This window comes from Saimiri boliviensis, chromosome 1 (genome assembly GCF_048565385.1).
Source record: "Saimiri boliviensis isolate mSaiBol1 chromosome 1, mSaiBol1.pri, whole genome shotgun sequence".
Lineage (NCBI taxonomy): Eukaryota > Metazoa > Chordata > Mammalia > Primates > Cebidae > Saimiri > Saimiri boliviensis.
In genome coordinates this window covers 178,889,771-178,906,241 of record NC_133449.1, presented here as the reverse complement: position 1 = coordinate 178,906,241, position 16,471 = coordinate 178,889,771, and the positions used below count along the sequence as shown (strand labels likewise).

The window sequence follows — 16,471 nt, the reverse complement described above, 5'->3', positions numbered from 1 at the left end:
AACAACCCCTATATCTCATTCTTAATTTTCTTTAAAGTTTTTTTTACCTAGTCTCCCTCACTCCCTTTCTACAAGTGGTTTAAACCTTTGTAGTATTGTGCAGCTATCAAGCATCAGCAATGCTTGGGCCATATTGGTGGGATTTTCACTAAAAAAGCCATTTATGCCTTAGCCAGATAATAGCACAAATACATTGTGTACCTAGGCTTCTTTTCATCTCTTTACATTTCAATCAGCTGTTTGCCAAATCGACAGTGAATTTAAATGTCTTTCCAGAAGCTACCTTTAAGAAAAATATGCAATGAGCTAGGCCAGATAAAACAGAAAAACACCGTGATGGTATCATACCATTTCTCCCTTAGTCACAATCAACAGGACAACCTTGAAACAAAGACATGATTTCAGATCACAGGAGGAAGTGTCTCTATTGTGCCTGTCTGTATGCAAGAGAACCAGAAAAAATCTTAACATATTAAATGTTTTGAAAAAACATTGTTTTATAATACATACAGGAGACAGGAAAGATAACTTGAGTGGCATCAAATTACAGACTATATAAATAGCCACTATCTGTAATAAAACTTGCTGAATTAGTTTTATTTTCCTACAACCTAGCCTGGAATGTTGCATAGCACTTTGCTTTTTTGTGAGTTATTATGTTTATTTAAAAAAGACAAGTATGATAGATGACCTTAAATAGCCTCCAGCTGCTAATGGTTTACTATTTTGAAAATACTTAGACTCATTATTTAAATATGTTTACATAACTGATTTTCATGAGTATTTTCTTCATATTATTTCACTGCTTAAGAATTATCAACTAACCTCTGTAAAACAGCACAATTCAGTTGTAAAACAGCACAATTCAATCATAATTTATCTGACAGCATATTAATGAAAAATGTCATATAATCTAGAAATTAGACTAAATTAAGAAAATGAGACAAGTTAGAGTATGATCACTAATAAGTACAAAGCAATAGCCATTATCATAGGAAATTCAGTCTGAAGAGAGTATATCTCAAATGCACTGCATTCTAAATCTGTAGATTTAAAAGGCATCTTTCAAACCTTTTTAGAGGTCATATTAGAATGTTTGAGGTTTCTTTAAATTTAAAAGCAAAATGGCAATAAAGACTACTTTGTAGCTCTTATTTTTGAAGTTTAGAAACTATAACAGCACAATAAAGCTCATTTACAATTCAAAATAAAATTTAATAACTGGATTAAATCAATGACAAAGAAAATAACAATTACTTACTTTGGAAGCCCATGGCTGAAGACAATTGGCATAACAGCGAACAAGAAAAGCCATTTCCTAGGCTGGAAAGGGTAGTTTCCTTTTCAAACCAGAGCCACAGTGATGAGTACGGTGACAAAATTCTGATAAGTTTCTTTTTACAAATCACATACCACTACAATGTTTATATAAAGGCAGCCTCTCCAAATCCCTTTAAAAACTGAAATCAGGAGCTTTCAGTAAAGTATTGTTCTAAATCAAAACATTCACTTTAACAAGCAAATCACAGTAAATGAAGATGTTTACGTATCTGGCTCAGTATATACAAACATATACATATCGCCTCAAGCACCTAGCACAGACATGCAAAGTGGCAGCACAACAGTTAATACAGTATCAATCAAAGCAAATCAGGCAACATGCACCAAATCTGTGTTCCTGGATTCTGTGAAATCTTTCCTCTCTGTAATATAGCTTTGTCTTTTCTTCAACTTATTTCATTTTGTAGACCAAGCACTGCAGCAGTGATTCTTCTGCATCAAAAATAAACATTGTATCCTGAAGATTAAAGTTTTCTTCTTTATATTCTTAACCACCATAGGTTTAAAAAAAAAAAAAAAGAATCGTTGAGCAGATGGCAGTTAGAGCAAACGGCGTTAGATAATATATACTGTAACAGGTTTGTTCTGTAGAATGCTTAAGAATCTCCAAAATTCTAACTATTTTCTCTATTCACATGCACTGTTTACAGCTCTGCAGCACTGCTTCGTGTTCTAATGCATCAGTAAAACAGCACTGTTGTTGTAAGTCTGGCTTTTCTGGTTAAACATTTTTTATATAATATGGTACAAAACCACCATATCTTCTGCTAAAGCAAGACTGAATGTTAGTGTCTTAATTCCTACTGTCCTTGCCTGTTTCACAGCAGCTCCCTAAGGAGAAGCTCCTATTGATTCTATGCTCTGCAGCAAGATGAAATATCTAATAAGAAGGAAAGGGAGTGGGAGGAGAATAGAGCTAAAAGGATGACATCACCTGTACAGAAAGCCTCCAGAAACTGCATTAGATCAATTGGCTACTGTATCTGCAGATGTAGCCCAAAGAGCAATTTATTGAACACACACACACACACACACACACACACACACACACACACACAAAGCACACCCACAACCCTCATCCTCCCTTCCATGAGACATGTCAGCAAGCTAAATTCTTTAAGAAAAAAAATTGGCTTAAGCACCCTTTCCACTCGACAGTTTTAAAAATCCATTTTGATTTTTAATTCTGTACAACGATACGCAGCTATATTTGGGAAGCTATATTTCCTCTTATTATTAAAATATAATACAGTATTGTCCTAAGGTAAAATAATAAGCTCTGTTAAGATAACCATTGCATTCCAAATAGATAAGGCAGCCTAGGTTCTCAAATGTCACATGTATTTGTTAACAAGAGGTTTCTACTTGCAAAATTTGCTATTTATCAAATAACTGTTCTGAACTCTAACATTAAAAATATACAAACTAATACTAAGATTTGTATGTAGATCGTAAATTTAAATGGAAATAAATTTCATTTTGCAAAGGAAAGCTGGAAAAAAGTGACATGTACACCAATAGTTGCAGCACACACCAACTCCTTTGAGAAAGAATCACCTACACAACATGGTACTTTCCTGTAGCCCAATGCTCAATTCCTAGAAAGACAAGAAGCCAGCAAAACTCACTCAAAAGAAATCAAAGAAAATGATTAAACTTACTTCCAAAGTGAGTGTGGACTAAAAAAAAAATTGCTGCCCCCCTTTTTTGGTAGAAATTATAGAAAAAGATTGTAATTTTGCCACACCCTTTTCCATCTGAAAAGACCAATACTACTAGTACCCATCCTTGTTCTTCATGCTTCTGCCACAAGGCAGAAGATACCCCAACTAAACTTGCAGTGGTGGCTTCTAAAGGCCAAAGTAAGACACAGTTCCCAATAGTAAAATATAGTTAGCTGCACCTCCAGGTAGCAACATTATGAGAATAACAACCAGTGAACAAATCAAAGCAATAGCATTATTTTGCTTTATTCACCTAACAATTTTATTTTGGGGAAAACGGGCTGTGCAACATAAGAGGAGTTGTTACCTGGGAGACAGGTATTTTTAACAAAGGACTTCACTGACTGCAGAAGAAACATCTTGCCGTTAGGCACAAAAAGAATAAGTTCGTCCAGTATCTTTCAGCAAAGTCTGAGTAACTTTCTGAACAACATTATGCTGCCAATCTGAATTACACTGCTACTTATAAATCTAGAATTTAAGTTAAACTAAGTATAATTGTGAACAAAGACAAGTTATGCTTTCAAAATATGTAATTATTTAGATTTTCATAAAGCTATTAGGAATTTTTTCTGCCAAAATTCCAAATTCCAAAAGATACAATACCAAAATACACAATACCTGCATTTAAATATAAAATTAAATCTCACAAATGCAAACAAGCATGACTAGTTTTCTGAACATAAAACATGGAATATTTATACAGGTTGATTTTCAAGCACCATTTTCTTTTTTTCAGTTTCTTTTAAATCAATCATACACGAGCTGAAATTCCACTTGATACTTAATATTCTTGGAAATAAATCACATGTACACCATTACATCTTGGTATATACACACATGCACATCTTGGAATATTAAGTATCAAGTGCACATTGATTAAAATCTAATCTTAATCATTCTTTATAATAGAAAAATGATAGTAGGTGCTTTGTATGTACATGAGGACAACTTTCACTAAAGATAAATTTCTAAAAGATGACTATTTTACACATAAATACTAGTACCAAGATTCAAGAATACTAAGAATTTAAACAACAGATAGTAATTATATTCACGTATAGTACCAACAGAATACATTATAGGCAAATCAAGAAGCAAAATTTCAATGCACACCTTTCGCCCCTTTTTATAAATCATGCTAATAAACACACAAAGAAGGACCTCAAGCTGAACAAGGGAGACAGCCATCTCTTCTTAGCTGCTTTAAAAAAACTGCTGCCCAGTTTTCTAAATGCAATCCACTAGTGCCATATGTTAGACCTACTGTAGTAAACACCAACTCAGTAAAGGAACAAAACTCTCTTTTCCTTTAGTTTGGCTTGTAAATGAAGATGACATCATCCTTTTCCTTGTTCTGCCAATCATCTCATGGTATCTTCGATTCCAGGGAACTGTATAGTAAAACTATCATGCAAAATATCCCTGTGTAACAATACCAAGAAAGGAAACCGGCCAAATTCCAGAGTCAACATGGGAATCCACCAGCATTCTGATGAAATAATGACCTCACCTTGTAATTACTGAACGAAGAAATAAACATCCTTTGAAGAGAATAGAAATTTATCAAATAACTAAAATAAATGACTAGTTGAATAACCTATTTGTCACTTGGATCACTTTTAGAATTTTATCACAATCTCATTTCATTATCTTATCAATTCAAATGAATTAAGTGCAGCAAAGGAGAATGTCCTCATCCACATATTGTTTAAGAATAACTACAGGACAGCTACTTACAAACACATCTCCCCTGCATATAAAATGCCATGATGCTAACCCATATTAATGAAATCTTTAGCTTTAGAAAGGTCTTTTGGACTACTATAAAATAGAGCAATGTATGTTGACTCTGCAAAGCTTCAAATCATTACAAAATACTTTTATAAAAGTATAAATGTCACAGTTATTAAAATTTGTTACCTGTGTATATTATTTAAACAAAAATGCAAATCGAAATACTTGAAATCATATTGTTTAGAAAGCCAAAGATAAGGTTCTGACAGTTACTAAACTAACCATAAACCTATCTTCTATGTCAATATGTGACAACACTGTAAAGAAGGGCAGGGAAAGGTTACCACAGATGGAGGTAAGCCGTAAGAGAATATACATTCTAGGCATTATGAAAAACCTAATTACAAAACCAGGATTTATACTAAGCCAGGCATTTTATTTATACTTATTAATATAATTTATTCCCAATCTGCAGTGAAATATCATAATCACAATTTAGAGAAGTCAAACTCCAAATAAGTTAAAGAACAAAAGAAAAATTCTGTAGTTTTACAAAATATAAGAGCACTCATTTCTGTGTTCTAGTTGTGTTTGGTTTTTGAAATATAAACTTAAATTGTACTAATTTACATAGTGAAAACACTTAAAGTCTTTTGGAAAATACATGAATAAATGACTGCAATAGTCATAAGTCACATACAAGCCCTTTCAAAGGATCATAACAATCTTTTCCACCCCAATCCCACCACGTTTAACCTGAACATCTGAAATGCATCTTTGCAGTTACCAGACACAGTTAACTCTAATTACTAGTGCCCCTCAGGACTTCTGCTTTCAAACTGCATACCTATTCCTCAGCCTTCATGAAGGGAGGGAGGCAAGAGTACCAACACTCCTCTCTTCTTTTGTAAGAAACAGTGTGCTTCAGCATACTGTCATATACATCCACTAACTGATCACTCCCATTTTTGTGGAAAAACTGTCACAGCCACCAGCTGGATACACATGCCCTATGAAAGAGGATCCATCCTTAGGGAGTAATAGAGGAAGAAAAACCAAGAAGGAGAGAGAAACCATCATCATCAACCAAGGTGATGTAAGCTTCTATAATTAGAATCACTGAAATTGAAAGAACAATAAAAGGCACCACTATGCTTCTGCTTTCCCTCTACACTGTGCAGCTGTATCAAGCATTTTCATACTTGCACATACTTTGTATACGCAGTTACTCAAGTATATGCAAATCTAGTTTTAAAACATTGTATCAATATTCTTCAAAAAGAGAGCAACACATATAAATGACAAAAAAATGAACTCTTAATTTAAAACTATCTGTGAATTCCTGGATTCCTTTATATCCCTTGTCTATAAAGACAACCATTACATCCCTTCTGTGCTTTTAAATACTACATTTTCTAGTACTGTAAAAGCCACATACAGAACATAGCACAGTTAACTAAACACATACCAAATCAAACTAAAAGGCAGTAACAGTCAGCATTAATTTGTTCACAATGTTTGAGTAGTAGTTATTCCCCTTCCAACTGGAATGTTGTCGTAATCACTGTCTTAGACCACCGGTATACATTAATACCTGAGCTGCTTTAAACAATTATCAAAAGAGCTTTCTTTAGTAATTACTCCATAAAATATTTCATGTATGGTAAAAAGTCTTTCTAATTCTGGTTCTCTGGGCAAATTTGTCTGAATTAGTGTCACACCATCAAGGAAGAAACAATTGCCCCAGACAACCAGAGGGCCTGCTCTCTTCCTAATACTCATGATTTTTTTTTTTTAATACTCATGAATTTTATACACAGTGAATGATAAAGACAATTTTTAAATGCCTATTTAGAAGTTACCAACATTTATGTACAAACTTAAAATAAATTTCATACCTTTAATCCAGTAAATTAATTTCTATAAATCAATCCTAAGAAAGTAATCAGTCATGTACAGATTTTTCCCTAAAAGTTGTTTGGAACAGGACAAAATGGGAAGCTGTATGAGAATACTTTGTTACACTCATACAGCATGATATTAATATTGAAAATTATGTTCTGGGAAAAATTTAACTGCATGAGAAATACAAACACAAGAATATATAACTAAATATTCAGCATCATCTAAATTAATTAAAGGATTTAAATTAATCAAAAGATATATACAGTCAGCCCTCTATGTCTGTGGGTTCTGTACCTGCAGATTCCAAAAATTGCAGACTGAAAATACTTTGGGAAAAACTCATTAAAAAAAATAATTCAGGCTGCGGTGTTGGTGATTACATCTGTAATTCCAACATTTTAATCCCAACACTTCAGGAGTCTGAGGCAGGCTATTGCTTGAGCCCAGGAGTTCAAGACCAACCTGGGCAACATGATGAAATCCTGTCTCTACAAAAAAACAAAGTAAGCTGGATGTGGACACACTTGCCTGTAATCTCAACTACTCAGGAAGCTGAGGTGAAATGATTCCTTAAGTTGGGAGATCAAAGCTGCGATCGTTCTACTGAATTCTAGCCTGGTTGACAGCAAGAACCTGTCTCAAACGAAACCCAAAAGCCAAGAACAAAAAAACACTATAACAACTTTAAAAAAATACAAATTTCAGTATAGTAACCATTTATACTTTATTTACACTGTATTAGGTATTGTAAGTAATCAAGAAATTATTCCAAATATAATCATGCATTATATTCCAAATATAATCATTACTTAACAACTGGGGTACAGTCTTAGAAATGTGTCATTAGTCAATTTCATCCTTGTGCAAACATCACAGAGTGTAGCTACACAAACCTAGACTGTACAGCCTACTATACACCTGGGCTACAAGGTATAGCCTATGATTCCCAGGCTATGAACCTGCTCAGCATGTTACTCTACTGAATACTGTAGGCAACTTTAACACAATGGTTAAGTATTTATGTATTTAAACACAGAAAATGTACAGTAAAAACAGGTACCAAAATCTGATGTCATTTATGTGGTCTGCCATTAACCAAAATGTCATTATGCAACCCATAACTGTATATGGAAGGATGTGCAGAGATTACACAAAACTACTACACCATTTTATATAAGGGACTCGAACATCCTCAAATTTTAATATCTGCAGGGGGTCCTGAAACCAAGCCCCCAAGGATACTGAGGGACAACAATACATTAAAAAAAAACTATAAGTAACAGTATCTTCAGGTCTGAGGATGATAGCAAATTCATCTCCTTCTTCATACTCTTCTATATGTTTTACATTTCTACAATAAGCATTTCTTCACAAAATTTTAAAAAAGTATCTGCTCTAACTTGGCATTTGTCCTAGTTTTAGTTGCATCACTTGTATGCTTTTTCTCTATTTGTGGACTCAATACCCTCTAACTAGGTACAAAAATCTATCAAGAATTCTTTATTATTTCCTAGAACAGGCGTTCCCAAACTACAGCCCACGGGCCGCATGCGGCCCCCTAAGGTCATTTATCCGGCCCCCCATCGGACTCCAGGAAGGGGCACCTCTTTCATTGGTGGTCAGTGAGAGGAGCACAGTATGTGGCGGCCCTCCAACGGTCTGAGGGACAGGGAACTGGCCCCCTGTGTAAAAAGTTTGGGGACGCCTGTCCTAGAAGATAAATGAGAAAAATTTTCCTAAAGGATATTAGATACTCATGAAAAAAACAGAAAGTCCTCTTTTGTTTTTAAGGTGGAAAGAATGACAAAGAATATACACCTACTTAGAGTATTCTGGGCTGTAAATAGAGAGAGAAGAGAAGCAATAATGAAAAGCTGAAGATTCTTGGAGGTGAGGCTCCAAATTTCTCAGTAGTAGTGTAATCAGCACTCACTGTCTTCTACACAAATAAGATTATCTAAGGTCCTATTTATACAAACTTCCTGAGTTTAGACGTAACGGAAGTCTGTTTATTCATTCATTTTATTCTGAAAGTACTGACCAAATACCATATGAAAAACAATCAGGATTTAACAAGCCCACAAATACAAAATAAAGTTCACAATGTTAACAAGTTACTTCATCAGTGACTCTCACTAAATTCTCCTGATGACTGATGCAACAATAGTGTTTACACTTCTTTTAGTTTGACTTGAATAAATGTTTAAACTTTTTGTGTACTGGTGCTGCATGAAGAGACCTCAGCAATCATGTTTGTACCAAAGTTCTCGAGTTTCTCATGAGGAGGTGGGGGGAAGGACCTATTTCTTACTATAGGAATGGCTTGATGAATAAGACACACACACACACACACGCGCGCATGCACGCGTGTGCACATGCTCTTTCTCTCTCTCTCTTTCCATAAAAGCAAAACATACTTGCAATAATACCTTAAGCGGTCACACCCATGGTCAAGTAAAAGCATCCAGCCATTTTTCAGTGTATCACCACAAAGGTGGTAAGTGATGTGGTGTCCTAACAAGCACCTCTTACTGAGCTGCACTGACAAGTGCACATTAATCTCTCTAAATATGCTCTGAATCTAAACAAAACATGGAGCACAGAAAGAGAATGAAGAACATGATGTGATCATAAGAGTAGCAATGAAAAAGAACTGCCTGCTATACTAGAAATGCATGAGCATAAAATGAAAAAATAGATTGTTATGTGTCATACTATCCTACCACTCACTACACAATCACAGAACAAAAAATTGATGGAAGGAAAATAAATAAAGAAATCTCAGAAAAGGGAAACCCTCTAAATTAAAAACCCAAATCCATAATGCTGCTATGGAAATCCTTTCCAGGTGTTCTTTTAGGAAGGGCTGGCTGGCTCCATGTCTGTGCAGATGCTATGATGAAGAAAGAGAGGAGGACTAGCAGCTTATTCTGTTCCTGAGAATATAAAAAGCACCCTAAGCAACATAGAGAACAAGAAATAAAAAATTATGATGTACTCTACTGAGGAACTTGAGATCTAGTTAATAATACAACAAACATATAACAAACACGCACACAGTCACCACTGTTTGTTATTTAAAAAATACAGCAGCTGGCTGGGAGCAGAAGCTTATGTCTAATGATTCCAGTGCTTTGTGAGGCTGCAGTGATTAGGTTGCTTGAGCCCAGGAGTTTGAGACTAGCCTGGGAAACGTAGCAAGACTCTGTCTCTACAAAAAATGAAAATAATTAGGTGTGGCAGCACATGCCTGTAGTCCTAGCTACTCAGGAGGCTAAGGCAGTCATTTGAGCCCAGGAGTTTGAGCTTATAGTGAACTATGATCCCACAACTGCACTCCACAACTTGTGCACAACTGCATTTCACAGCTTGAGTAACAGAGACCCTGTCTCAAAAACAGCCACAACAGAAATACACAGCAAAAACAGGAAGGGGAAATCAAAGAGAAGGACTATAATTTCTTAACTAAAGTACACAAATACCAACAAAGATTTTTAAACCTTTGAAAAATGCCCGGAATCTGGATCAATTATACGTCTACGAAAATGAGCACAAATGAGATCTGATATTCTAGAGACTAAAGTTAAATAAGGGCACAATTGGGGCTTGACCTTGGTGAAACCAAGCTGTTTCATGTTTACCGGTCTTGGTTTAATTTTACCATTTAACTCTACATATGTACCAATATTAAAAATTCAATTCACTACATTTGAAATGTTTACTGTTATATGCCATTTAAAATGGAACATTTTATCAAAAATACAGGCATTTAATGCATTCTTAAATAAGCAGTTAATTCCATTTTCCAATCTTCAGAACAGTGCAGAATATGGGCACCTTTCATGCAAGTACATGTACTATCCTATGGGACCAATGAGGAGAAGTACACTCTATGTACAGGAAACGTTAAGAAAGGCTTCTCTGAAGAGGTCATGGATGAATGGACTCTTGGGGGCTGAACATGACTTTATCAGAACATGATAGAAGCCCATTCTGGATAAAAGGAGCAAGTGGCAAGATTCAAACTGACTCATCAAAGTATAGAATTAGGTAAAGAAACCAGTAAGAGCCTTCCAGAGAAAGAGAACAGGACCAAAGGTAGGGACCTCCAAACATAATGGGACCAGAAAGCTAAAAAGGTAAACTGGGGCTAAAGAAGAAAAGAATTTATATACCATATAATCTCAAGATTTTTAATTTTTGTATCTTTTTTTTTTGTAACGACGGGGTCTTGCTTTGCTGCACAGCTTGGTTTCAAACTCCTGGCTTCAGGTGATTCTTTCACCTCGGCCTCTCAGAGTGCTAAGAATTAGGCATGAGCCACTGAATTTGGCCTCAAAACCTTTAAAAATCACACATAGCATTGGGGGAAAAAATGAGTTATATTTTTAACATATATAATGTATTTAAAAATTAATACATGTGTTACTAGCAAAATATTTTGTATTCATTATGAAATAAATACAAAATCCCAAGAAACTTAAAAGGATAAGATAATAGTATTTCTTCCCATATCCTGGAGATTGTTTTGGGCTAAACAAATGGCTTTGCTAACTACTACCAGACAGGCCTACTAGTGATTAATTCCAAAATCAGATTCATCATTTCTTGGCAGACATTTTCCATCTCATTTGATTGGCTTCTTGATATTCATTCTATACAATAAAGCAGGCGTCCCCAAACTTTTTACACAGGGGGCCAGTTCACTGTCTCTCAGACCGTTGGAGGGCCGCCACATACTGTGCTCCTCTCACTGACCACCAACGAAAGAGGTCCCCCTTCCGGAAGTGTGGCGGGGGGCCGGATAAATGGCCTCAGGGGGCCACATGCGGCCCATGGGGCCGTAGTTTGGGGACGCCTGCAATAAAGCGACTCATCAATGAATTTCATACACATTTAAAAAATTACTTTTATCTTTTAAGATTGGACAAAGAAATTACCTTGTTTAAAGTGAGTGATTCTGAGGGTAAATTTTAGTTGTCTGATTGTTGTTTGTTCTAACTTCAAGCTAACTCGATTTAACTTTTCTTACTTTCTCCCTTTATTTAGCTTACTTGTTTACTTTTATTTTAATATATTTACACATTTTGGTAAGCACTTTTTACATTCAGGTATGGAATAAATAAGAGTGTTTTGTAAGCAAAAGAAACAAAGATTTTTTTGAATAGTTACAGTAACAACAGCAATAGGATGCTACTATCATTACTGAGTATTTTTCAGAGCACCAGACACTAGGCAGAGCCCTTTTTATATATTCTCTCACTTAATCCTTTTTTAAAACTATATATTATCTATCAACACAGACATACAAAGGTCATACAACTTGCCCCATGTTACACAGGAAACTAAGCAAGCTGACAGAACAGGCACTTTCATTCTCTTTGGCAGGCAATATACTCTAAGGTTACAATTATAATGGCTGACATTTTCTAGGAACATCCATTCTGATGAGAAATATTTAAATAAACAATGACACTGCAATATAGTATAATTATAATTATACTCATCATAATGAGTGCTTACAGGCACATAAACAAGATATTACGGAAGTGCAGATATGTACCTAACCCTTCCCAGGAAAAAAAATCAGAGTCCTCCATAACATCACGTGAAATTAAGTCCTGAGGCTTTTGCTAAGACGACAAAGAATAAAAGCACATTTTAAGTAAAAGGAACGGTATATACAAGAGATGTACATAAATACATGGTTTCTTCAAGGGTCAGCTAATTTGTTCCGTATGGCCAAAAAGTAGGACATACATAGAAAACAGATAATATATAAAGTTGGAAAAGTGAGCAAAGTCCAGATTTGTGTCGTCCAACTAGGGATATGTGGTTATTTACCTGTAAATTGTGCTCATTAGCTCAATACTATGGCTAGCTAGCTGTTATCAATTTCGAAGGCACAGATATAAAACATTTCCATCATAACAGAAAATTATATTAAACAGGACTGATCTAGACTATGAAGGTCCTTATATGCTAAATCACTGGATTTTTCCTGATAACTGGCGATAGGCCACGAACAGATTTAAGAGTTTAAAACAAGTGACACAGAGCTTCACTTAGAACTGACAGAAGCAAAATAAACGGACTAGTTGGTGGCAAGGGGATAGGACAGGATGTAGAAAACAGGTTTAGTGATAGGGAAACAAGTTCAGAGAGAAGACCAAAAAAATTTAAATCAAATAAACAAACTGACTAAGTAGATACCTTCTGATAAAGAAATTAAACAATACTTTCCAAGTTTTATAATTTTTTGAAATCTTCTAGAGTAAAAAAATACTGCTTTTACAGTGAAAGGTGGCTGGAGGAATTTGGGAGATGCTATTACAACAGTCCTATGAAGAAAAAGGTGAACACTAAAAAAACTACATGGGCAACCTGAGTGAGAAACACAAATTCTCAAACATGTGAAACGAAGAATCTATAATTATTATTGACTGATCAGACTGTGTATACACACAAATGTTCTAAAAATTTCAACAACCACCCCCTAAGACAGGCAAACCTGGTATTACAATATCCTTACTTTTAGAGGTGAAGCACCAAAGATTTATATGAACTATCCTCATCATTCAGTTAGTGAAGTAAGAATTAAAGATAGATGGCTCATCTAAATACTGGACTCTTTCTACTTGGCTTGATTACTCATCCTGCTCACTAAATATTGCTCTTGATCACCCTTCTGCTATCTAAATAGCAAAGTTATAGGCCTCAAAGATCAAAGTTCTGAAATTTCTGAGAATATCTGAAGACACTTAAATTTGCTGCAAACTCTAAAAATATCTGAATATTTTACAGAAGAATATGAATATACAAGTGACTAATAAGTACATGAAAAGAAGCTCAACATTGTAAGTCATCAGGGATATGTAAGTTAACATCAAAATGAGATGCCACTACATAACCATTAGAATTTTAAAAAATAATAATAAAATGTAAAAATAGCATTTGTTGGTGAGCATGTGGAAACTGTCATTCTCCAAGAACACAAATTATATAGAATGCAACAGCCACACTAAATAACAATTTTGGTAGTTTATTATAAAGTTAAGCATACATTTACCCTAAGACCAGTCACCCACTCCTGGGTATTAACCAAGAAAAATGGAAGTATATTTATCAACAAAGATTTGTACATAAATGTTCATAGTAGCTTTATTAGCAATTCCCCAAAACTGGAACAATCCAAATATTCATAAGCAGGCAAACAGAGAAACAAATTGTGGTACATTCATACAATTAAATACTACTCACCAATAAAAGAGGGGAAAAATACTTTTGATAGACACAACAGGGAAAGTTCTCAAAATCATTATAATGAGTGAAAGAAGCCCAACCCCCACCCCAAAAAATCCACGCTATATGATGTCATTTACATAAAATTCTAGAAAGCAAAACTAATCCACAGTGACAAAAAGCAGATAAACGGTTGCTTGAGGAAGGGGATTTAGAAAGGATGAGTTACAAAGGGAGACGACAAAACGTTAGGGTGATGGAAGTAATCATAATCCTGACTATGGTGATGGTTTCAAAGTTTTATTAGACATATGTCAAAATTGATCAAATGCGTGTTTTTAATTTTTTTTTTTTTTTAATGGAGTCTTCTCTGTCACCCAGGTTGAAGTACAATGGTGTGATCTTGGCTCAATGCAACCTCCACCTACTGGATTCAAGTGATTCTCCTGCCTCAGACTCCTGAGTGGCTAGGATTAAAGGCATGTGCCACCACATCCGGCTAATTTTTGTATTTTGAGTAAAGACGGGGTTTCACCATATTGGCCGGGCTGGTCTCGAACTCCTGACCTCAAGTGATCTGTTCCCCTTGGCACCCTAAAGTGCTGGGATTATAAACTGTGCACTTTATATGAGTAGTGCATGATACTTATAGTATCACAATAAAGTTATAAAAAATTGTATCTCAAAAAAATTGTTGCAGACTTATAGCAATACTCAAAGGAATTTTAGAAATGTTATTACTATTACAGAAGTGCTCATTCTACATTAAAAAAAAGTTACACTGGCCGGGTGTGGTGGCTCACGCCTATAATCCCAGCATTTTGGGAGGCCAAGTCAGGTGGATCACGAGGTCAAGAGATCGAGACCATCCTGGCCTACATAGTGAAACCCTGTCTCTACTAAAAATAAAAAAATTAGCTTGGTGTAGTGGTGTGTGCCTGCAATCCCAGCTACTCGGGAGGCTGAGGCAGGAGAATCGCTTTAACCCAGGAGACGGAGGGTGCAGTGAGCCAAGATCAAGCCACTGCATTCCAGCCTGGCAACACAGTGACATTCCATCTCAAAAAAAAAAGAAGAAGAAGAAGAACCAGAAAGAATGTAAATAATCAAATATCAGGAAGTGAATAAATTATAAAATATTATTACAATGGAGTACTGTGTAGTCATTAGGAATAATGGAAAAAAAATATTTCATAGCATTCAAAGATGTTCAGTTTATCTGTTTTTTAAAGTTATAAAAATTTATATATTTACGTTTTTAAAAGTTAACCAAACATCTTACATATTTATCTATATGTTGAAAAGCTTTATCCAAGAATATTCAAAATGTCATCAAATAGTTATACAACAGTGTGATGGAACAATCTGTTTCTAATTTTTCAAAAAAAGACATATATTACTTGCATAAGGCAAAATAGGTCATCTTAATTAGTGATGTGGAAATTTACTGTACGAAAAGAGAAATAAATTGTTAAATAATAACAGGAAATAAACCTTGTGCGGTTCTAGATACGATAAATTTTAGAACTATTTCACATTACTGTACTGAATCAATGCAAATAGGCAAATGTGACAAATATCAGAGCTGCCTTAAATCTATCACTTATTTCAGTACAAACAACTCTCTAAATAATCTTTCTTATTCCTAACACCTAACACGGAATGAGTAAATATCTGTTTATGACAATTGAAAGAACTAAACACATCCTTGGAAATTTCACTGTAATCAACCATCCTTTTTATTACTACTTTTAACACATGCAAACAAGAGGAAATGCTCTGTACTAATTGTTTAAATATTCTGGAAATCGTGACTCCTTTGGAAACTGGTAACTATGAAACCTCTCCCCTAAAAATACACCTGATTTTTTAAGATTACCCTTATTTCTTGATTTAACTACTTTTCAGTCTAAAAAGAAGCTATTCACAAGTACAAAATTAAAGACTTCTGAAGACACAGCTTATGTTTCTTTCCCTTTTTTTTTTTTTTTTGAGACAGAGTTTTGCTCTTGTTGCCCAGGCTAGAGTGCAGTGGCGCAGTCTTGGCTCACTACAACCTCTGCCTCCTAAGTTCAAGCGATTCTCCTGTCTCAGCCTCCCGAGTAGCTGGGAGTACAGTAGCTGGGTGATGCAGTACGACGTGCATCACCACACTTGGCTAATTTTTTTATTTTTAGTAGAGGCGGGGTTTCATCATATTGGCCAGGCTGGTCTCCAATCTTGACCTTGTGATCCGTCCACCTGGGCCTCCCAAAGTTCTGGGATTACAGGTGTGAGCCACCTCGCCCAGCCTAAGAACTTTTTTCATTATTTAAACAACAATAAAAAAGCAAAAACAGAACTCTCACTGGTAAGAGTATTCCTAACCAATTCAACCAAACAGAAGCACTTAAGATTATATATTTACCTGCCCCAAACTTTTACACACAGAGCCCAACATGTTGATATTACCATATGTATAATTTAAAGACACTATATACAAAAATTAAGGACGGTTCATGAAGTGTTCCTAAACATACTCA

The 16,471-nt window shown here is 35.1% G+C and overlaps 1 protein-coding gene across 17 annotated transcripts in view; it reads right to left on the bottom strand.

Moving 5' to 3' along the window:
- RAPGEF6 (Rap guanine nucleotide exchange factor 6) overlaps positions 1-16,471 on the bottom strand; it is a 246,205-nt gene that overhangs the window by 141,976 nt on the left and 87,758 nt on the right. For 2 of the 17 annotated variants that reach the window (XM_074381768.1, XM_074381772.1), the window contains exon 1: positions 1,262-16,437. The exons of the other annotated variants lie outside the window; for them this stretch is intronic. In XM_074381768.1, coding sequence (XP_074237869.1) covers positions 1,262-1,315 — 54 coding nt within the window. In that variant the 5' untranslated portion in view covers positions 1,316-16,437. Of the gene's footprint in view, positions 1-1,261; positions 16,438-16,471 lie in introns of those variants that run through there. 17 annotated transcript variants of the gene reach the window in all.